This window comes from Betta splendens, chromosome 14 (genome assembly GCF_900634795.4).
Source record: "Betta splendens chromosome 14, fBetSpl5.4, whole genome shotgun sequence".
Lineage (NCBI taxonomy): Eukaryota > Metazoa > Chordata > Actinopteri > Anabantiformes > Osphronemidae > Betta > Betta splendens.
In genome coordinates, this window is record NC_040894.2 from 16,548,365 (window position 1) to 16,573,932 (window position 25,568).

The 25,568-nt window shown below is 39.9% G+C and overlaps 1 protein-coding gene and 2 long non-coding RNA genes across 6 annotated transcripts in view; 2 read left to right on the plus strand and 1 right to left on the minus strand.

The window, feature by feature from the left end:
* alcama (activated leukocyte cell adhesion molecule a) overlaps positions 1-12,704 on the plus strand; it is a 64,265-nt gene extending 51,561 nt beyond the window's left edge. For all 4 annotated transcript variants that reach the window (XM_055514365.1, XM_029173538.3, XM_055514367.1 and 1 more), the window contains 8 exons: positions 2,712-2,824; positions 2,953-3,076; positions 3,181-3,305; positions 3,381-3,510; positions 3,828-3,854; positions 10,064-10,175; positions 10,418-10,516; positions 10,756-12,704. In XM_055514365.1, coding sequence (XP_055370340.1) covers positions 2,712-2,824; positions 2,953-3,076; positions 3,181-3,305; positions 3,381-3,510; positions 3,828-3,854; positions 10,064-10,175; positions 10,418-10,496 — 710 coding nt within the window. In that variant the 3' untranslated portion in view covers positions 10,497-10,516; positions 10,756-12,704. The remainder of the gene's footprint in view (positions 1-2,711; positions 2,825-2,952; positions 3,077-3,180; positions 3,306-3,380; positions 3,511-3,827; positions 3,855-10,063; positions 10,176-10,417; positions 10,517-10,755) is intronic.
* Positions 12,705-17,532: 4,828 nt separating this feature from the next.
* Positions 17,533-19,712, plus strand: LOC129605092 (uncharacterized). Its single transcript, XR_008696603.1, has 3 exons — positions 17,533-18,498; positions 18,536-19,176; positions 19,412-19,712. It is a non-coding gene; the product is annotated as an uncharacterized LOC129605092 (long non-coding RNA).
* A 19-nt stretch (positions 19,713-19,731) lies between these two features.
* Positions 19,732-21,018, minus strand: LOC129605093 (uncharacterized). Its single transcript, XR_008696604.1, has 2 exons — positions 20,533-21,018; positions 19,732-20,102 (listed from the first exon to the last, which is right to left on the minus strand). It is a non-coding gene; the product is annotated as an uncharacterized LOC129605093 (long non-coding RNA).
* Between the last annotated feature and the right edge of the window lie 4,550 nt (positions 21,019-25,568).

Here is a 25,568-nt window from a genome sequence, read left to right on the forward strand (position 1 = left end):
ATAGAACTGAACTGTTTGCAGAAGAAGCTGAAGCAGTTGAATTTCAAAGTGAGGAAAGTTGAAACAGATTTGCTGAAATTGAAGAAGTGCTGAAAATACAGGAGGATTCAATATACCTACATGTAACGCATAAATAAATAGTTTAATACCTTACCTTAAAGTTATGTAAACATTTAATACACCTGAAAGTACCTGCAGAGGAAAATGTTGGTGCTTTGGAGGAAACGTAGTCTTAACTAGTCATAATAAACAAAGTTGAAAGCAGAAATACTGCTTTTATTTTGAAAGTATATGGAAAGTATTGTATATGGAAGAAGACGGTGTGGGTAATGGATAAATTAGATAATAGACTTATTTACTACTCATAATAAACCAAATGAAAGCAGAAACATTGCTATATTTAGGTAAAGATTTAAATTGGCTCTCTTATTTTGAAACGATATGGACAAAACGTGCAGGTAATTATTGACCTATAAAGTAGTGTCATTATTTTAACCAGTGAAAACCAAAAATTGAAACTTATTTTGAAAGTATTTGGAAAAAAATAGCTAGTGTAAAATATTCTCATTAACTAGCTATGGAGGAAGCCTGTGCAGGCAATTGCTAAACAGTATATTTATCTAATTAACTAGTCATAATAAACCAGTTGAAAGCAGAAATATTGCTATTTTTAACTAAACATTAGGATTGGGACTTATTTTGAAAGGATTTGGAGGAGCTGTGTGTGCTTAATAGCTAAACTGTAAAATAGTCTCTTTATCTAGTAACAATTAACCATTCAAAAACAAAAATAGTGCTACTAAAACTAAGAATTTGTTTGATGCTTTTAATTTAAAATAAATCAAAGGAAGTGTCTGATTATTAATACATAATCAAACAGTGTAAAAAACTCATCAGTAATATGCATAGAGCTGCTACACTGAGCATCAGGGGTGTGACCTGTGAGTCAAAGCCGTTTTCATAGAGACGAAAGGCGGAAAAATCAGAAAATCTGTTTCATTCTGCTCTGTGAAAGCAGACTTGCACCCCTGCTAAAAAGGGTTCAGCAAAACCACAATACCTATCACAAAAATAACTCAACTTTTTGAATGTCAAGGCTTTAATGATCACCTAATGTGAGGTTTATGTTTGAAGACTAAACATTGTGGCAAAAGTCTCAATTTCACTTCTGTGTTTCTCTGAAAAGTCTCACAGACAAATGCATTAGAGTCTATGGGAGGATTTCTGGAACTCTTTCAGGCAGCTACAGACTAAAGTATAGGTCTGAAGGCTTAACCAGACACATCATTAGAAAGAGAACAAGTATGACTACGAACGAGTGAAAGAATTATGTTCATAGTGAAAACTGTGGCTGTAGTGACGGGTTAAAGACAGGAGCTCTGTCTTAAAAAAACAAGCCCTCGCAATCTAGCTGTGACATCACACACTCTAGCTCTTGCAATACACACTAATGGAAAAGCTAAAAATTAACCAAAACCCACACATTATTTAAACTGCTATACTGTAACTCAAAAACTATTAAAGATATTACAAAGCTGAACGGAAGATTAATAGTTGAATACTTGAAGATTGTTCTGTAGTTTAAATGGTGTCTGTACTGTAGCCTAAAGTATGCAAAAGTAGTTAAGGCTGAAAGTAGACAAAGCTGATAAGTATTTGAAAATTGTTTTCCATTCATTTCAATGTAGAGATTTTAATAAAAAAAGCTTAATCACTTGAAAAATATCAGATTTTAAAAAGCTGAATATTGTGATATTTGAATGGTTTCAGTAGCTGAAAGTATGCTGAAGTGCCGAAAAACATTTGTACGTATGTTTAATAAGAGCCAGATAAAGCATTTCAATAAGAAAATGCACAGTGAATGCTGTCATGCTGAATGTATCCCTAAAGAATTGCTGAAGGTAGCTGAAACATTTAAAACAGCTTAAGATAGCTGAAGCATGTAAAACATAAATGAATGTATCTAAAGAGAATTAGAAGTTGTTTAAACAGAGCTGAATGTTTGCAGTATAAGCTGAAGTAGTTGAATTTCAAATGGAGGAAACTTGGAAAAAGATTTGCTGAAATTAAAGAACTGCTGAAAATCAAGGAAGCTTAGTTTGATGGAATATACCTTAATGTATTAAAACAATATTATAATTAAATAGTTTTGCGTTCAAGAGCTGAAAGAATAGCTTAAAGTTGTGGAAATATTCAATATAGCTAAAATTAGCTACAGAGGAAGTGGATGACTTTTAAATTAAGTGATACTAGGATAAATATGTAAAATACTTGACAACTTGAGCGATAACAAACTTTCTGAATTCATTCAGTATTGATGATAATTAACATTGCTTCAGTCCAACAAGAGAAAGTGATGAGTGGTGCCTCCGGCCATGGCAGAGGAGATAACATGTATGAGGTGTGTCCTGTGTGTGTGTCTGGTTGAAGAAGACAGTTAGTGTCAAGGCTCCACCAAGCTCTTCGCTGCTTGGGATAGGATTTAGTTCCTCTCCTATATATGAAGACACATTTACTCTGTGTTAATGTGGTTATATGTGCAGAAAGTGCTAATTAAATTTAAACATTGAGGCCCAGCATGGCAGTGTTGATCCAGTTGTCACCTCCGTTGATGATCTGGTTCATTATGATATTTTAAACGTGACAGTGACTGGCTAGGATGAGGCACAGACATGGATATTGTTTTAACCTTCAGACTTTTGTTTACTCAGACCTGGATCTGAGTCTGAACCTCAGTGGGAGGGTTGTGAGGACAGTGGGGGACTCCTTGACCATAAACCTGGAGCAAAGTGGCTCAGGTGACTATAACGTGTCATGGACAAAGGTAATGGTTGATTCTGACAGTACAAATACTGGGTCTGGATGGCTGCAGAACAAATCTACATCTTTCCTTACGTTAATCAAACTAAACGAAATGGGATCTAAAATGTGATGTGAAATCTGGTTTTCCAGAATGGAAAAACAGTGACTGAGCCACAGTTCACGAGCCTCAGCTATTCTGATGCAGGACACTACCTATGTGAAGCTTCTATGAATGGTTTGATAAGGCGTCAGGGCTTTGAATTAGTCATTGAAGGTAAGTGTGTGTGCGCATGCGCACGTCTGAGTGCTTGTGTGCGCTCTGGAAACCATGATGTCACATAATCTGTTATTGTAACCCCCATCATATGTTTGCACCAGGAAAGCCTTTGATCACCAGCCTGACCGAAGGACTTGACAGTGGTTCAAAGCAGTACAAGGTCCTTACCTGTGAAGCGCAAGGAGAACCTGAGCCTCGCTTCCACTGGAGCATCGATGGCACAAAGGTTAGAGAAGAACAGTAAATGCATAAAGTAGAATTAGCAGGACTCTGAGGTTTTTACCCATTGCTGTGTCTCCAGGAGAACACATCCTACACAAACAGCAGAGCCATCAGTAGAATTGCAGTGATCCCCATGCTCAACCTGACTGTGAGCTGCAGCGTAAGGAACCGGCTCGGACAAGACGCCAGAACTATTAATGTGTCCTCTGGTGAGTTAGAGCATGTAAAGATGTCCATTATAAAAGGTCAAAGCCATGTTCGTCACCAGTATCATTGTTGTTCTGTAGCTCAGCCATGTTTCAATCTAAAATGTGATCACATCTTTACAGCTGCGCTTTAACACTGCATTTACATTTACTAATTCGTGCAGTACTCACACATTCACACACCAGTGACAGAGCTATGCAGCTTATGCTGACATCGGGGGCAACTTGGGGTTCAGTGTCTTGCCCAAGTACACTTTGCCACATGACTATGGGCAGCAGTTTATTATGTGTAAGTTCTAATGTTTTCTGTTTAATTTCAGTTTTCAAGGAGGAACATGACAAAAGAGGTATGATTTTTTTTTTAAATATTAATCATGAGATTGTGGTTGGACTGGTATTCATCACTTTCCCTACATGTAACTGACTTGTATCCATCACTTACTATATAGTTACAGAGGCCATCTTGTAAACTCATGCTCTATCTTCACTGACCTTCAGACAACATTTTGATTAGAGCAATTATTCTCTTGTACATGTGCCCCTGTTGATTGCTTACACAATGTTGCTACTGTTCATTCGTGACCTACAATGTACAGTTTTGTGCTGAAGGCATGTTGTGTAGCACAGGGCTGGGTTCCACATACAGTCGTAGCACTTCAAAGCGACCACCTTTTTTACTGCAGTATGGTACCGCGCAATGGGTGCGTCCCCGACTAAGGATTTTTAATCCTGCAACCAGCTGAAAAAAATCAGGGTGCTAGTGTTGTTTTAACCACCAGGTGGCGCAAAGATGTGAGGTCCGACTGTTCATTTCTATCTGTGTCTGCACATTAAGCACAAAAAACGGTGTCATGTTTATTGTATCATTAAATGTAGAGTAGTTCATTTTTAAATATTATAGATTATTATGCGTCTTTGCTTCCTAGTGTGGGCTAGCGTTTGTTGTCAATTGCCGAAGCTGCTGATGTTTTTACACAGTTTTCAGGCCAGCCGAGAGACACAGTCGCTCCTCCAGCCAATCCAATAGAATAATAAGTATAATAACATAAAATAGGAATCTATATTTATTCATCAATCTGTGTTATAAATGTATTTTATATGTATATCTGTACCTGTCTTCCGGTTTGTTGGTCGTGAAGAAAAAATACAAAACAAACTGGATTTTCAATTCCCTTGATATGAGCGACAAATGGAATTAAAGTGCTGTTGTTTTTTCAACACAAGGCACGGAGTTGGATTTAAAGCTGATTTTGTGTCCAGATAGAGCTTAAAAAAATGTATGCATGTGCTAATGCAGGCAACGAGAGAATCAGCGTCTGAACAGACAGTGATGTGACGTTCCAACAATTTGGTGCTGAGGAGCCACTTATTCATTGGCAGATGACTTGGATCAAGTTGTCAATGCGCACTAGTGTTTGTTGTCAATTGCTGAAGTAGCTGCTGTCTTTATACAGTATTTCCTTGTATTTCCTTTAAGTACTGTCGAGTGTGTCGAGTCCGTGTACGTTCTAAGTTTGATTTCCCAACCAGAGTAAAACCTGCGAAAACGTTTTCCGTTTTTTTCCTCAAAACGAAAAAACGGGAAACAGCTTTAAATCCATTTATTTGTCTGGTTTTGAAAACACTGTTTTAAGCTTGTTTATCCGTTTTTAAAACAATGCTTTGATTAAGTGCCGTTTGTCACTTTTATGAAGAGAAATGAGAAAACTGTCAGTGTACGTTGTAACAGTTTGATTTCCCCCTCCAGAATAAAAGCTGGGAAAACGAGTTGTTTTAGAACGTTTTAAAACCGGAGGACCTGTGGTGTCCGAACACGCAAGAAAGTGAGACTCTTATTTTGAAACACAACAACAAGTACAAAGACGACAGGAATCCGGTGCTCAAGGGCTTAAGTAACGGATTTATATTTTCCTTTCCAGACAACATCGGCTGAAATCAAGCCGTTTTCTGGTTAAGTTGTCCAGAAAATAAAATACAAAGAACATCCGTTTCCTCGTTTCTCTTAAGCGAAAAACGGAATTTAATCACAGCACTGTGTTAAAAACGAATAAACGAGCTGAAAACAGTATGTAAAACGCGACCCAGAATTGGATTTGAAGCCATTTCCCGTTTTCTCGTTTTGAGGAAAAAATGGAAAACGAGAAAACAAGCCGTTTTCTCGTTTTCCCAGCTTTTACTCTAGTGGGGAAATCAAACTGTTAGAACGTAAAGGGAATGTATCGCCCTGCTGCTTAGTCTTTGTTGATTGCACACATTAAGAGAAGAGACACACAGTGTGTTTCCAAATGTTAATGGTTATACTGGATGAAAATGAAAATAACTCCTTGTGCTCTGCAGCCTAAACCACTTTGACCACTTTTTAGTGGTCAAAGTGTGTGTGAGAACAGTTAAATCAGTAAGATATAGCCAATGTCCTTTAAACGGAAGCTCCATAATTTCACCGGAATGACATTAATCACAATATCTGTAGAAAAACAAACTTTTATTACACGGGCAACACAGTGGATTTGGAACTTGCTCTGCGTCGTAAACACGGCGTCTGATGTTGGTTCAGTCGCTAAAGCAAACTTCACATCCCTTCCCCTACCACGTATTGGCACAGAGACATGTTAACATATTGTCGCCACTCGGTAAATAGGTGTAAAATACTTTAGCTCCGAGACAAAGAAAAAGATCCATGGGAGATCGGGCAGCGTGATCAGCTGCACCTACTGTTGTGGGACGCCAAAACCTTTCACTTCACTTTTTTTAAACGCTCTTCTTATGGTATTTCACACAACAAGTCTGGCAGACTACCACTGCTAACTTGTAGAGGATATTATATAATAAAAATAAATAAATTGTAATACACTCTCTTTGTGGTATGCCAGAACGCCAGGAGTCAGCAGATCTCCGACTCATTAGTGCAGCAAATTGTTTGTTCTGAATATATTGATTCTGCATGAGTAATAAGGACTGTTTTACAATTATACAGTCGTAGCACTTAAAGGTGTCAGCCTTTACGGCAATCTGTTTGTATTTTCAGCGTGGTATCGCCGGGTTTTTAGCGCGTTGGAGCTGTGTTACGTCTATTTGGCCTATAGGTGGCAATCAGCCCCCACACTGGCCTTTATGACGCTGTCCTTTACTCTTGTTATATAGGCCCATGTAGAGTAACGTATCAACACCTCCGTGGTGTAATGGTTTGTTTATTGTTTAACAGCCTTGATGTGTCAATTCTTTACCCCGGGTTCGAATCCCGGTGGAAGCTGAAGTTGTAATTGCTGAACATTTTTATATTTTGGCATACAAGATAATAACAAATGATTAATAGGGCTGGCTGCCTGTATTATTTAGCAGAGCTACAGCCATGTTCCCAAGAGGTTCACCAGCCGCTTTCGGCAGTGAGTCATAGACGGACGTGGTTCTGCCCGCTTTCATGTAGACACGGAACTCTTCACAGTTTTTTCAAACGTAGATGATCACGCGCCCGATCTCCCATGGAGCTTTTCTTTGTCTCGGAGCTAAAGTATTTTACACCTATTGACCGAGTGGATACAATATGTTAATGTTTCTGTGCCAATACGTAGTAGGGGATGGGATGTGAAGTCTGCTTTTGCAACTGAATCAACATCAGATGCCGTAACTCGCACAAAGCGAGTTTCAAATTCACTGTATTGCCTGTGTAATAAAACATTGTTTTTCTGCAGATATTGTGGTAAAAGTAATTACAGTAAAGTATAATAATGCAGCTTCCGTTTAAAGGACACATTGACTATGTCTTAAATGTTTGAACGGTTTAACTTGACCACCTGAAAAGTGCTCAAAGCGGTTTATGCTGCAGAGCAGGAATTATTTTCGTTTTCATTCAGTAAAAAAACGTTAACATTTATCGTGAGTAATAGGCACATGTAAAACAAACAAGCTGCTTCATTAATGCCTTGTTGATCTGCTGAGTCCTGACGTCCTGACGCGCCATGGAGAAAGATTTAATACAATGTATTTATTTATACTAAATAAAATCCTCTTACAGATTTTATGTGAACGTCCATAAGAACTGCGTTTAAAAGCAGTGAAGTGAAAGGTTTTTAATGTCGGGAGTATAAGAAAAAGACCATTGGTTTTAGAAGCCAGATGTTGTTTAATTAGTAGGGGATCAGATCAGGGGACTCTGCCGGTGTGTGCACTCAGCTGATTCTTTCCGCCTCCAGACAGGCTCTTGCAGCGACATGTTTGGGGTCATTGTCCTGGAAAAACCGATGCGGTGTTTCAATATACTTTCTAATATATGGCCCCACTGTGCGTTTGATTATGGACTCCTCGAAAAACTGTCCATCCATAATCCCCTCGAAAATAATCATCGGTCCTGGTCCCCACCTAGAAATCATTTCCCAAACGTGGAGTTTAGGGGACGCTTAGGTCGCGGTTTTGAAATCAAGTGTCCTTTCTTTGCAAAGCTCATTCTGGCAAGATGCTCCAATGCCACAGTCGATTTGTTTTCCCCCGAAACGAGAAAACGGGAAATGGCTTTAAATCCAATAATGTGTCTGGTCTTGAGAACACCGTTTTCAGCTCGTTTATTCGTTTTTAACACGCTGCTTTGAATGAATGCCGTTTGTCCTTTTTAAACGAGATGCTGGGGGTTTCTCGTTACAATACGAAGTTACTGGACTTACTGGGAGCGTGTTCAGACACATTAACAGGTCCTCCGGGTTTAAAACGTTCTAAAACGACGTGTTTTCTCGTCTTCCCAGCTTTTATTCTGGAGGGGAAAATCAAACCGTTAAAACGTACACGGACCCGACACTTAACTCAAGGACATACTGTACAAAGACAGAAGCGACATCAACACCTGACAACAAACACTAGCGCGTATTGACAACTTGATCCCAGTCATCTGCCTATGAATAAGCGGCTCCTCAGCACCATCGTTGGAACGTCACATCACTGTCTGCTTCAGACGGTGACGCCACTTCCCCGATTCTCTTGTTGCCTGCATTTGACAAGCATACATTTCCGATTAAGCTCTATCTGGACACATCATCTGTCATTCAGGCTCTTACGTTTCATTTAGAATCAGAGCAAACTATAGGTCATTGCGGTCTGAGTAAATTTTAAGAGTTTGGTTAAACTTAAAAGCTGCTATAACAAGATAACGACTTCGTTTTTTGTTCTTTGCTTTTTTCTCAAAACGAAAAATCAGCTTTAAATCCAACTCCGTGCCTTGTGTCGAAAAAACAACAACACTTGAATTCCGTTAATTAAAATTACGAGTTGAAACGAAAACCAGGTTTGTTTTGTATTTTTTCCTCATGATCAACAAACCATTAACAGGTACAGATATACATATAAAATACATTTATAACACAGATTAATGAATAAATATAGATTGCTATTTTATGTTATTATACTTATATTATTCTATTGGATTGGCTGGAGGAGGAACTGTGTCTCTCGGCCGGCCTGGAAACTGTGTAAAAACATCAGCAGCTTCGGCAATTGACAACAAACACTAGCGCACTAGCGAGCAAAGACGCATAATAATCTATAATATTTAAAAATGAACTACTCTACATTTAATGATACAATACCATAACATCGTTTTTTGTGCTTAATGTGCAGACACAAATGAACAGTCGGACCTCACATCTTTGCGCCACCTGGTGGTTAACACGAGACTAGCACCCTGATTTTTTTCAGCTGGCTACAGGATTAAAAATCCTTAGTCGGGGACGCACCCGTGGCGCGTGCTGGCGACGCGCACGTACTGCGGTAAAAAAGGTGGTCGCTTTCGACTGTATAGTCGAAGACAAAACTCGAGAGAAGATTGGACAATTCACTCAGCTGCACCTAGTCTGTGGAACGCTCTCCCAGAGCACACGAGAACGCCACAGACTATGGACGCCTCATAAAACTTATTTATTTACCGGAGCTTTTAAAGTCAGCAAAATCCAGAGTCGCTCAGATTTATTTGCGACATCTGATTCTCCTGCAGGAATGATATCATAATAAAATTGAGCGCTGTACGTGGGAGGGCACTCGGCCTGTCTAAGCATACAGTACAGCTGCTTATTTCGGTTTTGAACTGCCATAACTTGGAAACACTACTATACTAAATTCTACAATCATCTGCTAAATAATGCAGACAGACAGCCCTATTAGCCATTTGTTATTATCTTGTAGGTCAAAATATAAAAATGAGATAACAACGCTGATTGTTAAGTAATTACAACTTCTGCTTCCACCAAGATTCAAACCCGGGACAAAAAAACTGACAAGTCAAGACTGTTAAACAATAACTAACCATTACACCACCAAGACATTGTAATGTTACTCTACGTGGGCCCATATAACATGGTCTTAGTACGGCGCCACAGTGGCCAGTGTGGGGGCTGATCACCACCTATAGGCGCTCTAGCGCGGTAAAAACAAGGAAAAGCTGACACTTTCAAGTGCTACGACTGTATGAGTAGTTCCTGGCAGACACACTGATAAAATGCTTCCATTCCAAGTGCTTTGTGGTGGGCTTTAATGTCATGGACATGGAGCTGACACACAATGTCAATATCTGTTTCAGACTCTGGAGGTAACCCAGAGGACCAGTCCAGGGTCATAGTGGGGGTTCTGGTGGGGCTCATCGTGGCAGCTGCTATAGGGGGACTCATATACTGGATCTACATGAAGAACAGGTGAAGAAAGACACGGTGGTGGGGAGACTAGCATTTCACATTAATTTCCTGGTGGTACTACAGTAAGGCAGAGTATAAACACCAGATAGTTATTAGTTCCCTTTGACAGCTCTCTATGCCCTAAAATTACCACGTAATGAATGCTGCTGAATGAATCAGCAGCATCTAAGGAAGGAGCAACGTGATATGTTGACAAATCAGCACAAGTGCATTATGCTTTTATACATCTCTATTTACTGAAGGCAAGGAAGCTGGAAAACTGGTGAGGAGGCGGAGACAAATGAAGAGTGCAAGAAGCTGGAGGACAAGAACAGTGTTTAGAAGGCTGTAAAGTGGAAGAGGTAAAAACATAGGCAGCACAGTCCATCCTTCCTTCCTTATGAAGCTCATGAATGGCTGGATGAACAGCAGGCTGGGAACAACTGCTATTGCTGAAACTGATGTTCTATTGCAACATCTTGGTACTGTAAACATCAGCATGTTACCATTGATTGGTTTAGAATCATCATTTGGAATCTGGCCCATCATTTGATGGGACTGATGACAGGTCCTAACTCAATGTTTCTGTTTGTGTGGTCAGGAGACGCTGGACTTGGACTGGCTGCTAATGTGCTCCAAGGCTTCACGTGCAGCTATAGTGAACCACTGCCTTCACTTCCTCCTGTTACTGTGTTGGCTTTTAAATTCTTTGTATTTTTGAGTATAACAAATGATGTGTGTGCCCTGAGTGAGCGTGACGGGGATTATTGTTGTTTTTGTGCACTATGATAGTTAATGCTCAGAGAAATGACCCTGCTGAAACTGTCTGTTTTGACCTACTGAAGGACATTCACTGGCTGGTAAACACTGTCAAACCGATCATCTAAACATGTAGTCGAGTAAGAAGGAGACTAATACTCAGCTGCTAAATGCTTGATTTGTTCCACATCAACTCTGCACTTAGTCTGAAAGGAACCAAAATGTTTCATTCAAAAGGTCAAATGAAGACATTTTACCTACTACTTCTGTGGATTTGTTCCCCTGACATTTGCATTGATACACTACAATGTTGCCTTTGTCTATTTGCAGTTTAAGCTGCAGAAGTTTCCTCTGTGCCTTATGTTGTTTTTGATGTATTTATGCTGCTCTGCTGCAGCGTGCCATGCTGTTCCACTGTTCTAAATGGTAAAAAGCTGCTGCTTTAGAAGAGTTGCAGACAGTACTTGTGTTTTATTATAACTATGTTTTTAATTAGTAGCATGAAGGATAAGCCAAAGTAAGACAGAGGATGATATGGACAGTGTACAGAACTCCTCAAAGCCACAGGGAGCCATCAGAAGGAAGGTGCTGCTGACAGAAACATGCTCTGTGGAACAACGTGTAAGCAAAAATAAAATGTTTTGATTTCTAGGTTTGAGTCTTACCTCCTGGTAATGGCATGGCTTAGGCCACATGCACCAGACAGAGACAGAGTGGTACTTGATCCATTCAACCCTCAGGAACCCTTACTTTTTCCCCACTGTGCAGTCAAAGCTTTAAGCTGTTGTATATTTAAGGAGTTACATGTATATAAATACAAATATATCACATATTGATTCATTTTAGAGCGGTAACCCTAATACCTTTTATTTTCATGATGCCCATCACACACAAAAACTGCACATAAAACAACATGAAATGGTCCAATGCATATTTTTTTGTTCCACTTCATGTAGGTGTATTTAAGAGCTTTCTGGGTGAACACATTGTACTGGTGGAAATCAAAGACACTTTTTTACTTATCAAAATACGTGTAAAATGCCCCCCAGGGTGTCAGTTGAAACGAATTAATGTGATTTATCCATCAGTTACCAATACAGCACAGGTCTCAAGTTAGAGATGAGACCTTAGCACTTTTATAAATGTTGACCTTTCTACTCTTTTTCATAATAAAGCACACATTTTGAAAACTGTAAAGTGTTCAAGTCATACATACAAGGTATGTACTGTATCCTACACAGACTAACCTGTGTGTCTGTGTGCGCGCACACACACTCACACAGGTAGGTGTACTGTGTACAGACATACCTACAGTCGACCCAGACATTATTCATACCCCTGGCAAATTCTTATTTCTGTAAGTTACTTTTATTCAACCAGCAATTTTTTTTGACCAGAAATGACAAATGCATCTTTAAACCTCAAGGTCCCCAAATCTGGGGATCCTGGGGTGTGTAGTTTTTTCTGGTTAACTTTGTTATAAACAAATGCACCAAATATGAAAGACTATAAAAACGCTTGGGGCTCATAGGGCTAAAAGATAATAGCTTGATATATAAGAGGCATTCTAGAAAAACATATTTCTCATCCTTTATTTACAGACCCTTCAACAAGTTTAGGAGCGCATCGCTAAAGATGAATGAACAAAAATATCAGTGAAGACATGCAAAAAGCTGGTCAGTTTAATTGCTATAAATAGCCAATAAAGGCTTTTCTGTTGAATATTGAGAATGTATGAATAGTGTAAAAAATGACACTATTTGTATAAATGTAAATAAAAGATAAATATCATTTTTTATTTTTTTTATTCTCTCTCATTATCTTTTGGGAGAAGCTTGTATTTCCAGTCAAAAAAAAGTTAATCTCTATGTTTTAATTACCAACCGGTCGAGGCAGATGGCTGCCCACATCCAGCCTGGTTCTGCTGGAGGTTTCTTTCTCGTTAGAGAGGGAGTTTTTACTCTCCACTGTTGCTGTTAAATTAAAACTTTGCTGTATCTGGGATCTGTTGGGTTTAGTTGTGTAAGGTCTTAAAGTTTACTTTGTAAAGTGCTTTAAGATAACTTAGTTGTGATTTGGTGCTATATAAATAAAATTGAATTAATAACAGTAGAGAGGAAATAGAGTAACCCTCCAGCACAACCAGGCTTAATGTAGGTAGTGAGCTAGTCAATACCATAAAGAGAAGGACAGTTGAACTAGTACTTGGACACAGTATACAGCATCAGCTGCAGACGAAGACAGACAGAGAGAATTAAAATAAGTGAAATCTGTGTTAATAGCGCTTTACAATGTGATTGATGTTGGATTGTTCTGCTAAATACAGACTTTAGCAGATTAACATCTGCCCCACATCTGTCAGACAAGGACAAATATAAAAACCAAACAGCTTTAAAAAGACTTGGAAGATTCATGTGACATAATTCCAGCTGTGAGCCCCATTTTCAAAGTGATATCCACAAACATGCAGACCTTTGGGGAGTTTCCCCCAAAGATCAATACTTAGGCTAACTAATGTTACAGTTCATTGTTCACATTACAAAATGTCTATTCTATATCCTCTAGATCTTAGTGCTGTGTTTAATACAATAGATCACAACATTCTATTACAGAGACTGAAACATGGTATCAGTAAAAGAACAGCATTGGATTGTTACTGATTGTTGTTTGAACCAGCGGCGTCCTACTTGGACTACTGGGACGACAAATGGGGACCAGCGGCGTCCTCCTTGGACCACCGCGACCCAAAGCTCTGCCACACCCGGGCACTCAAACAACCAGGATTCCTCCAACAAAATGTCATCCAGCAGCTCGACTGCTACCAACCTGGCCTCCAGCCTAGGAGCTTCAGTGGCTGCTTTTAATATGACCCCGTAGCTAATCAAGAAGTGTGGGGACAGATTTGGTCTTGCTGGATCCATGGCACAGAACTTATGACTGATCACACACAGACAGACTAAACAGGTCATACAAGCAGGAAACAAGACAGGCACCCTAGTAAACACAAACACACAGGCTCACAAACAAGACAAGCGATAGTGCTAACACGGACTAGCCCTACAGTAGCGCTCCACTACACTAACCGGGGAAAACAAAGGGAAATGGGTCGGCTGGGCTGGTTGGTTCGTTCTGTTACGAGCGATTCAAACTCGACCTGAACAGTATTCTAAAACACACTCACTATGAGTGGGAAAACAGACTACAATGGCCTACAAACTGGACGGAAAACCCAAACGCACTGACCCACACACACAAACTATGCAACAAGACTGATTTAATTAAATGTCAATACATAAACATGTACCAGAACATAATAACTAACTGAAATAGCCTGTGCTCTGTTGTTGCTTGTTGTTGCTGCTGTGCTTTTCTCTCTCTCTCTTTCCCCTCACCCCAACCGGTCGAGGCAGATGGCCGCCCACATCCAGCCTGGTTCTGCTGGAGGTTTCTTCCTCGTTAGAGAGGGGGTTTTTCCTCTCCACTGTTGCTGTCAAATTAAATGCTTGCTGGATGTGGGATTTGTTGGGTTTAGTTGGGTAAGGTCTTAAAGCTTACTTTTAAAGTGCCTTGAGATAACTTTGTTGTGATTTGGCGCTATATAAATAAAATTGAATTGAATTGAAAATACACGGCAATACAGGGAAAAACTGCCATGGCAGGAGCACTAAGTAATCACTTCTCACTAAAACATGCAACAAACACAAGGACAACATAGAGACTAGACAAACCTTGACCAGGGACAGGACAGGAACACCAACCAGAAAACGACTTCTAACAGCAACCTCAGTGTAACACCAATAACAAACCAACAGCGACTGTACCCAAACCAGAAACTTAAATACTCACTAAAACAGGTGACACTAATCAACTTAATAACAGGACATGACACCACAGGAATTGAAAAAACAAAGAATCGGCCAAGAGGGCATTAATGCAACGTGAACCAGAGTGCCCTCTAGCGGAGTGGGAGCTGACTCGCAACATGGATGGTTTAAATCTGTTTGTCAAAGTGAATGTCAAAGTGAATGCTTCCAGCATTCACTGTTATGTTGTTGTAATCTTTATCACATGTTGTTGTAATCTTGCTTCCAGCATTCACTGTTATGTTGTTGTAATCTTTATTATTATTTTCTTTAGTTCTTCTTTATTTCTTTGCTGGGTGGTGCGGTGGGTAGCACTGTCGCCTCACAGCAAGAAGGTTCTGGGTTCGATTCCTGGAGGCGGCCCTGGTGCCTTTCTGTGTGGAGTTTGCACGTTCTCCCCGTGTTTGCGTGGGTTCTCTCCGGGTTCTCCGGCTTCCTCCCACAGTCTAAAGACGTGGCTTCTCTCCATTGCCCGTAGGTGTGAGTGTGTGTGTGAATGGTTGTCTGTCTATGTGTTGCCCTGCGATGGACTGGCGACCTGTCCAGGGTGTACCCTGCCTCTCGCCCGTAGCCAGCTGGGATAGGCTCCAGCACCCCCGTGACCCCGCCCTAGGGAGTTTAAGCGTTTAAGAATGGATGGATAGTTCTTTGCTAAAATAAAAAAACTAAATGCATTTTCATTCTTTAATGAACTATGCACATTTGGCTACGGTGAAGACTTTCTAGTTTATAGCAACATATATTAAATTATTTGAAGAGCGCTTTACGAAGCAAGTCCAATTGACTGAACGCCCATTTAGATGCTGCAGTTATTTACAGGCAATATCATTCATGTCTTTGCTGCTAAGATTAGACTGTGCAGGTAAGGAGACACAAAAGGACAGCACCTCTTGGTGCACTCCCTTTGTAGAAAGCTAGCACCATTTACTGTTTTAAATGTTTCCACAGCATTCAACTATTCCTTCAGCTCTTGGACTCCATTTACCTATTTTGATACATTCAACTATATTTCATCAAGTTCAGCAATCCTTTACATACTTTCTTCATTTTAGCGTTTCTTGAATTTCAACAGATCTCTCTGAACTATCCTTAATTTGAAATTCAACTTCTTCAGCTTCTTCTGAAAATATTCAGCTCTGTTTAAGCTACTTTCAGATATGTTTTAAAGTTTTTAGCTATTTCAAGCAATTCTTCAGCAATACATTCAGCATGGAAGCATTTGCTTTGCATTTTCCTATGGAAATGCTTTATCTAGTTGCCTCCAGCCTCCAGCATTCACTGTTATGTTGTTTTAATCTTTATTATTATTATCACAGTGAATGCCTCCAACATTCACTGTTATGTTGTTGTAATCTTTATTATCACAGTAAATGCTTCGAGCATTCACTGTTATGTTGTTGTAATCTTTCATTATTATTATTATTAGTGGGAGAGCTGAACAGCTCTCACTATTGTTATCTTCGGTCTTTATTATTATTAGTGGGAGAGCTGAACAGCTCTCACACTATTGTTATCTTCGGTCTTTATTAGTGGGAGAGCTGAACAGCTCTCACACTATTGATATCTTCGCTCTTTATTAGTGGGAGAGCTGAACAGCTCTCACACTATTGATATCTTCGCTCTTTATTAGTGGGAGAGCTGAACAGCTCTCACACTATTGATATCTTCGCTCTTTATTTTTTTTCTTATTATTATTTCGCCCCGTTTTTCGGTCGCTTTCATCGTCTCAACGCTTTCAAATACTTTCTTCAAATCAAAAAGCTAGTCAGCTTATTTATGATTGTCAACAATGCAACTTGGTCAACTTTTTAATCTTTGACATCTTTTCAGCTTGGTCAAATTAGGAATTTTTTAAATCGCCATCTTTTGTCATCGTTTTATTCTTTGTCAACGTTTTCTCGTTTTCATCGTTTTCATCTTTTTGTCGTAGTCAACTTTTGGACGCAGTCAACTTTTTGACGTCAGCGGCTTAATCAGCGTTTGTCATCGTTGCGGCAGCAGATCAGCTCTCCCACGTAATTTCTCGAGAAATTACTTTTTCTAGTTATTATTCTTATTTCGCCCCGTTTTTCGGTCGCTATCTACTTCTCAACGCTTCATCGCAGAATCATCGTTCAACGTTCTAAACGTGCGTCATCGTTAGACGATGCAGGCTATTACTTTTCACGTTTTCAGTTTTTCAACTTTTAACGTTATTCAACGTTTTCCGTCGTTTTTTTATAATGGTCGTCTATGGGAATCATCGTTCAACTTTCTGTCAACTTCCCTCTTTTCATCAGCGTCTATCATCGTCATACTTTGGCGTAGAAATGTCATTTCAACGTCAAAAGCGTCTATCATCTTTCAACGTTCTCCGTGTAAATCAGCGTCCTCGTATCTTTTATAGTTTTCGACTTGTGAGTGTTTAAATATGGTGTGGTTTTTGTTAAATTTTCAGCTTTTCCATTAGTGTGTATTGCGTCTGTTAAAGTGCGTGATGTCACAGCTACAGTGAGAAGGTGCGCTTTTTTAAGACAGAACTTTTGTCTCTAACTTGTCACTACAGCCACAATTTTTACTCTATCAACGTAATTCCTTCACTAAATCGTAGTCATACTTGTCTTCTTTCTAATGATGTGTCTGGATATACCCTCAGACCTATACTTTAGTCGCTATCGACCTCAAAGTGCAGAGAGATCCTGAAATTCTCCCATTGACTCTAATGATAATTTTCGGTAGACGTCTGGGGAGAAAAACAGAGGAGACGTATTTTGAAATTGCCACTGTGGCTACAAGCTTTTGTCCTTAAAGGGCTCATATCATGCAAAATCCACTTTTTAGACATTTTGGAGTGTTCCTATGACTCTATGGGTCACATATACACACACTGAGCACGGTAGAAATGCATTTCCTGCTTTTTCACATTTTGAAAACGTAAATTTTCTCACCCAATGAAAACAGACCGCGACCTACTCTGAGGCCGTGTCCCAGTTGTCGTCACCTTGGTCGGAAGTTCTCCCTGCAAATCCTGAACCACCACCCCCACAATGATCCCGAACCAAAACTGGACTTCCGCCATTTCCCCCCTCTCACTCACCGTGAACAGACGAGCACGGCAGCGCCCAAGTCCTCCCATAGAAATAGTTCGGTTCTTAGGTGTTCTAACCAACACCAAAGTCTATTCACTTTAACAAGGGATCAACAAGTGAGGATTTGTGGGTCACTTTTATTTTTAACGGACCGGTGCCAGAAACACTGCTTCAGCATTTATACGTATGTGCATTTCAAATGAGGGTGCGTACAATGCTGGATTTGTTTAACGGCTCCTGTTGGAAAAAAAGGATCTATTCCTACAGTCCGTCATCCACTCACTGCAGTAAGTACATGCTTGATATTTATAATGTTTTAAAATGTTAGTATGTAGTAACCTATGTGTGGGGCAAGTTACTAGCTAGCTATGCTAACGGCTACAGCCAGTCGACCGAGCCTTTGTCCCCTTCAAATGTGCTCATGTGGGCTCCTGCAGCCACACACCTGAGTGGAGAAAAGCTAATGGCTAACGGCATCGAGCGGCTACAGGCAGGGAGCGGTGGGTCTAGCGTCTGTCCTTTTTCTGTAATCACATACACCTGCGGGGAACAGCTGATTGTTATCGCCCTTCCAGCGGCGACAGACAGGAAGCAGTGGATCTAGCTCGCTGTAGTAAGTTTGTGCTTGATACTTGTGATATCTAAATATGTTGGGTCTGTTTAAAATGCAGTAACCCACGTGTGAGACAAGCTAATCGCTAGCGTCGCTAACGGCTACAGTGAGTCAACCGAGCCTTTGTCCCTTTCAAATGTGCTACTCTGAGTTGGTGCAATCACACACCTGTGTGGGGAACAGCTAATAGCGATGGGCCTTCGATCGGCGACAGGCAGGAAGCGGTGGATCGAGCTTTTGTCCTGTTGACGTGCTGCCGCTCCTGTTTGTGTTGCGTTAGCCGTTAGCATGTCTTTAGGCCTTTGCACTTTAGAGCGACAGCTGGTCGATCGCTACAAAAAGAACCTGCAGATGAACGCGGTTATGTTTGTTATTACCCCGTCCTGTGTCAGAGCCTAAATCAACTTGTGATTTGGGGTTATGTCATTGTTCTATCAAATTCTAACATGATTAGTTGGAATGATTACTGTGTTGTGTTGCAAGCTTAGTTGCTAATTAGTCACATCTCTACAATAACTGCTGCTTATCTGGTCAGTAACCTACAGCTTGTACCATAGCCATTATATTTGTAGGAACAATACAATTTACAGTAAATGTAACAGTCTTTTCTATACTGTAGGGAGCCAAATCCCAGTTACCTACATGCAAGGAGGCTGTGAAACAGAAATCACTGCAGACTGTTGGTACACGGACATCTGCTGCCCAGCTCAGGAGTAAAGGTATGTAAGTTTGTATGTACCAACAGTAAGATAGGCAATAGAAGATTTTAATTGGTATATACTGTTTAGATTTTATATTTGAATTGTAACAACTGTTTATCTGTTGTTTTAGCACAGACAGGCCTGTCCTCTTGTGTGGTTTAATTTTTTTTCTGGTATTGTGTGTTCTTACATTAGAGAAGGTTTTGACCTACATAATAATGAACATTTCACTAATCTACAATTCTGATTGCAGTACCTTTTTGTTTTGATGAGGTGATGGTGAGGACAGCCACAGCTTCCATCTGGTAGAGGACTGCTTCCGCTCAGTCTTCCAAATAGTGATGAGAACAAGGATCACCACATCTCCCTGTTTACCCTACTTTCATGCATTTCGTCTGCAAGGCCCTGCAAAAGCTTGTCCTCAAACCCCCAGACTTCTTAATTAACTCAGTAACCTATACATTGCACATTGGAGTGTGAAGGTAACAGTTTGTTCTAGCTTTGGAGTAGTGGTGCATTTTTTTGGTTTACAATAAAGTTGGCTTTAACTATTATGTATTTCACTGAACTCTGTTTCTGAAGGGAAAACACTTTTATTCAGGAAATCATAGTATTGAAATTACATGTTTTTTCTCTTTCTAATATGGTAAGCTATAAAGTTGAAGCGGCCATAAATAAAAAGCATATAAATTATATATAAATAAAAAATAAAAAAATTCTTTGAGTATTGCACTCACAAAAAACACATTTTTACTCAAATGGTAAAGGAGTTATTCCACAGGTGGTTTACATCCATCATACAATGAGTGTTTTAGTGTTTTATCCATCAGGAAACTCTGCCTTCATCTACAATCCAAGCATGGAGAGATGGCAACTCAGATTCTTCACCCCAGGAATCCTCAGCACCAGCTCACTAGCCTCTTTAGATTAGATACCTGTAACAACTTCAGATACAGAGACATATTACTGTCAGATTTAACAAGAATGACAAAAAACATAATTAAAAGCAGTAAAAATACGTTAGGTCAATATATAATTTGAACCAATGCTTTTTGTTCCCAGGAAGGTCATGCAGTGATTGCTCTAAATATTAATGCACATTTTTTAAATAATATTGTCAGAGCAGCAGCACAAGTAAGACAAAAACAGTGAAATGTGTAAATGTAAAATGTATTTATATTATTTCAGCTATGCTCTCTTTTATTTATTTGTATAATGTAAGCTAAAGTAGTGTTTTCTATTAACGAGAGTTTTCCAGGTAAGTCGTGTTGTGAATATTCAAGCTGCATAGCTGCATTTAGCATACGCATTAGCAACCGCTAGTCGCTTTGCAAATTACATAAATCAATTAAATTGAAGTAAATGCGACATTACCAATGAGACACATCTTGCATCAGCCGAAATGTGGCGACTTCAACAGCCTCCTCTTCAGCTTCAGGGTCAGATTCGGGATCGTAGACGTATGGTTCTACTACGCTACGAACTAGCTGGCTAATGTCGTGCAGTTCTGTAGTGGGTCGTCTTCTTCTGTGGAGGATTGCGGTGGATTGCATTCTCAACGTCGCACTACTGCCACCTATAGTATCCTAACCGTGCGGTGGCTCGTATCCATGGAGCCAAAAAACAACAACAACAAAAAAAAGGTATGCGCTTCCGCACAGAGGTGTGGCGAGCAGCTTCGCTTGCGACACGCCCAGAAAACACAGCGTTTGCTGATGGGGAGTGAAAACAACATATTGACAGGGGCAGTGTGGACGATCTAAAGAGTTTTATGGAATGAAAATTTACAGAGACCTTACTGAGACATTAAAGTCCAATATTCTTTAGAGTGAAAAGCTGTATGATCAGGGAGCTTTAAACATAAAATTCACACCATTTGCTCATTGAAGCCTTGGGACTCATAAAATGAAATAATTTTTGTGATAACTATCATGGTTTAGCTGGAACAAGCCCGTTTATACAGGGTGAAACTCTGCTTTTTACAGAGCAGAGTGAGCCTGATTTTCCCGCCTTTCGTCTCCATGGCGACGGCGCAGCTGCAGATTTCACTGACAGGTCAAACTACTGATGCTCAGTGTAGACAGCAGTTCCATGCTTATTACTGATTACTCAACTACACTATTGGATTGTGTAGTAATTAAGCACACACTTCCTCTTAATCCTTTCAAAATAAAAGCACCAAGCCAAATAATTAGCTTTAATAGCAATATTTCTGCTTTTAGATGGGTAATTATGACTATTTAAAGATAGATTAACAGTTTAGTAATTACCCACACATGCTTCCTCTACATCCTTTCAAAATAAAAGCACCAATGCCAATTATTAGCTTTAACTGCACTGGTTTTGCCTTTGAATGGGTAATTATGATTATTTAAAGACTAATTGACAGTTACGCTATTACCCCCACACATTTCCTCTAAATCCTTTCAAAATAAAAGCACCAATTACAATTTATTACCTTTAATGGCAAGATTGATTAGAAATTTTCTGGTTCTGAATACTTACCAATCGTTAATGAGACTACTTTAGAGTTCAGTAAATAACCACTCACACTTATTAGGGTGCTTTTATTCTGAAAGGGCTTAATCTAAATATTTTTGCTTTAATAGGGCTATTCTTGCTATTGAATGATAAATTATGACTATCTAATGACTATTTTATAGTTTAGTTATTGACCACACAGAACCTCTAAATCCTTTCAAAATAAAAGCACCAATGTAATTTATTACCTTAAATGGTAAGATTTTCGTTTCTAACTGGTAAATTTCTACTAGTTATTAAACTATTACACAGTTAGGTAATTATTTACAAATACGTTCTTCAAATAAAAAACATAGTCAGCTTATTTATGATTGTCAACAATGCACTCTGGTCAACTTTTTAATCTTTGACATCTTTTTACCTTGGTCAACTTTTGAATCATTGTCATCTCTTTATTTTGTCATAGTATGACCTTGATCATCTTTTTAATCATCATCTTTTTAATCGCCATCTTTTGTCATCGTTTTATTCTTTGTCATCGTTTTTCTCGTTTTCATCGTTTTGCCGTAGTCAATTTTTGGACGTAGTCAACTTTTTGACGTCAGCAGCTTAATCAGCGTTTGTCATCGTTGTGGCAGCAGATCAGCTCTCCCACGTAATTTCTCGAGAAATTACTTTTTCTAGTTACGCTTAGTTTTGTACGGATGCTGTCTGGTGGTGAAGACTCAGATTGCCCCGAACCCGTCTTTCAGAGTCCGGCGGTTTCCTGCCTTAGATTTTTTGTGTGTTCCGGCCAGAACCTTCCTAAAATGCCTTTTTATCGGACGTCTCCGTAAAAAGGGAACCAACCTGATCTGGCGACAGAGCCTTTCCCAAAGTATTTCCTCAACGTTGAGCCCCTCTAGGCCCGGGTCCCTCGTATCTTGAAAATACTTCACTCTGCAAACGCGCTCCCTCTTTCAGAAGCCGTCTTTTATACTCAGTCCCCCACATGTGGACCACGCACAGATCAAAAAACCATGTCTGTATCCTCAGTACAGACGGAAGCTCGGTTCCACGAGCCAACCCTTAGCAACCGACGTCTCACCAACCAGAGCAGACTTTCACCTAATTAAGAACATGTATTATTGGGATTTTTTTTTCTTTTTTTCCCCGATCTAATTAATTTTCCTTTTTCAAATTTTGTGTTTCAACCAAATAGAATATTTCTTTTTTTTTTCAACCAATTGAAATGTTTCAGCTAAATTTAAAAAAAAGTTCCAATCTCTTTTTTTTCCCAAATCAAAGGAATCTCTCTCACCGGGCCGAGCCAAGTTAAGATTTGAGTTTGAATCTGAGTTCGTGGATCTCGTCAGAGGCGATCCAGATGGGTGAGCAGTCCTCCCAGCTCTAAATGTCTGTAGAGGTTTGGAGGCTGAGCGACCCTAGTCCTCAGGACTATCGTCCGTGGTCACACTGTACAGACGACCTGCCGCGGGATCCTGCCGACAACGCAAATTTCTGTGGTGGAAATTTTCCATAAAGAAGCAGATGAGAGAGTTGTCCTTTTGTGTGATTTATTGAAATAATAAAGAAAATAAAAATGCACACGCACCATCTCCTCCCTGTCGCAGTGTGTGTGAAGATATTTACATTCTCACACCTGCATTGCTGATGTCCTACTATCTGTGACAAAGGAGCACCAAGTTTCAACAGACAGAGACACAACTCCCCGACCTTGGGTTTGGGAGCTAGAGTTGAGAGTCTATCAGGCAGAGACAACCATTGAACAATGTAGGTGAAATGTCAAATGCATACAGTAAGACAAAACATAAGATATTAATTGCAGAACATAAGTCATAAATCATATAATAACTGCATAGAAGTAAGGAAGAGACATAGAAATAAGGAAGAGACAATTTTTGCCATAACACCTGTCTGCTGCATCACTGATGTCAGTTTGTTGAGCAGTGCAGTAAATATTAAAGTGATGTCGGAAGCTGTGTCAAGAAGAGCCTCCTGTTTGAAGGTGTTTTCCAGAGTGACTGCTAAGTGAGGTTTTTGTGCAAGTGAGGTTCCCAAGAAATTGTAAGGAGGGCGGGTCACCTAGAAATGAGCGGATCATCATCCTTGGGTGACTTATGTGAGTCCAGCTGAACTACCAAGACTGCACTGGAAGACTCTGGTGTCTCAGCCACACATGTGGGGTTTGGGCTGGGCTTGGGCAAAACATCGGCTGTTCTATTCTTTTTCTCTCTGAGGTCTTGGGCAACTTGTTCAAGTGTCTCCAAGTCGTTTTCGTTGAGGCCTGAGGCATCAAAGTGGGGCTCATGTGGGGTATTTCTGTTCTCCACATAACCATTTCTATTCTCCTTCTTAAAGGATTTGCGCCAAGAAGGACCATGAGATGTGTAATCTCGACGGTAACCGTTCTGTGCGTGTGGTCGTTCACCTATGTCCCCCCTTTGCACTCGGAAGTCACTTCTGTGCTGAGGGTTAGGTTGATCTTTAAAGGCAGCAGAGGAAGGATGTTCCCTTTCATACCTCATAGAATTTGGCCTTTTGTCAGACCAAGATGACTTGGAATGGCTACGCCATGGGTTGGTTTTCTGAAAGCTGTATGGTTCATGACTATCTTGAGGTCTCCAGGGAGTTCTTTCGGTGTCCTTTGAGCCACCATCATAGGCTCCTTCTAATCTCAGAGGCAAATGTTTGGTGTCAATGTTGAACACAGTCCTCGGCTCAGGATTCTTTGGATGAATCTCTTTGTGTTTTGCAAACCCCAACGATGCCAGTTCCTGTAGGTGTTGGCTGGTGGAGTTGCATGGATTTGCTGAAATGCCAAGATGACTGCTAGTAGCAGGATGGAGGTTTTTGATAAAAAGCGTTTTGAAGTTTAAGTCTTCCTCCATTCCTGGTTCATTTCTAGAGCCGAAGTAGGCTTGAAGCAGGCGTCGGTAGTACGCCTGAGGATCTTCACGTCGGGCTTGCTTAATAGCAATAGCTGCATTAAGTCCAGTTTGGGGGACAGCATCACTGTATTCCCGCTCTAGAGCATCACATAGCAGGTCATAATCGTCTCTATTATGCGGGGTTGTCGTTCAATAAAATTGCTAACATCACGACTCGAGGTTAATTTGATAAGATATAACTTATCATGGTTTGTAGACTGTGGATACCTTTGCAGGTAAAAGCTGATGTCCTTTAAGTAGCCAGTGGTATCATGAGAACCACCAGCGTGATGTTGCGTGCTATTTTATCCGAATCTCTCATAGAAGGTCTTTGTGATGCGTTTTGACCTAGAGGGGAAGAAGGAAATGCATTTGCAACCACTGGTGAGGAGCTTCTGTGCGAATAATGTGCACTCAGTGGTTCAGGTGGGAGGTAGGAATGGAGCACGGCAGGTGGCGGCTCCTCCTCTTTGGGAGGGATTGATTCCCTTTTTGTTTGCTGGAAAAAGGCATCATGGGAAGTGTGTGTCTTCCCTATTTCAAAAGAATAATCAAGATCTCTTTTAACCTTGGCTAATTCTTTCTCATGTTTTTCTTGGAGGCGTTTAATTTCGCATGTTCGCAGCAACAACCAATTGACGGTGTAAGTGTTGGTTCACTTGTTGTTCCTTCTCTAGATGACTCTCAAGAATTTTGTTTTTGGATTTTAGCTCATCATTCTCATCCGTAGTTTGGGAGAGCAAAGTTTGTGTCTCGTGCTTCTTCAAGCTGTTGTTGAGAAGTAGTGAGCTCTGTATCTTTATACAGGCGAGGAGGCACCTAATAAAATTTTTAAATTCAAGCGCTTCTTTAACCAAAGTAGATCAAAATAATAGATTTTTATGAAAGTTATTTCCAAAAAAAATTCTATACACAATCAAAGATAACATGTAAAAATCAATCAAATAGAATGTTATAGTAATAACAAAAGAGTAAAAGTCAAAAATTACGAAGGTAATT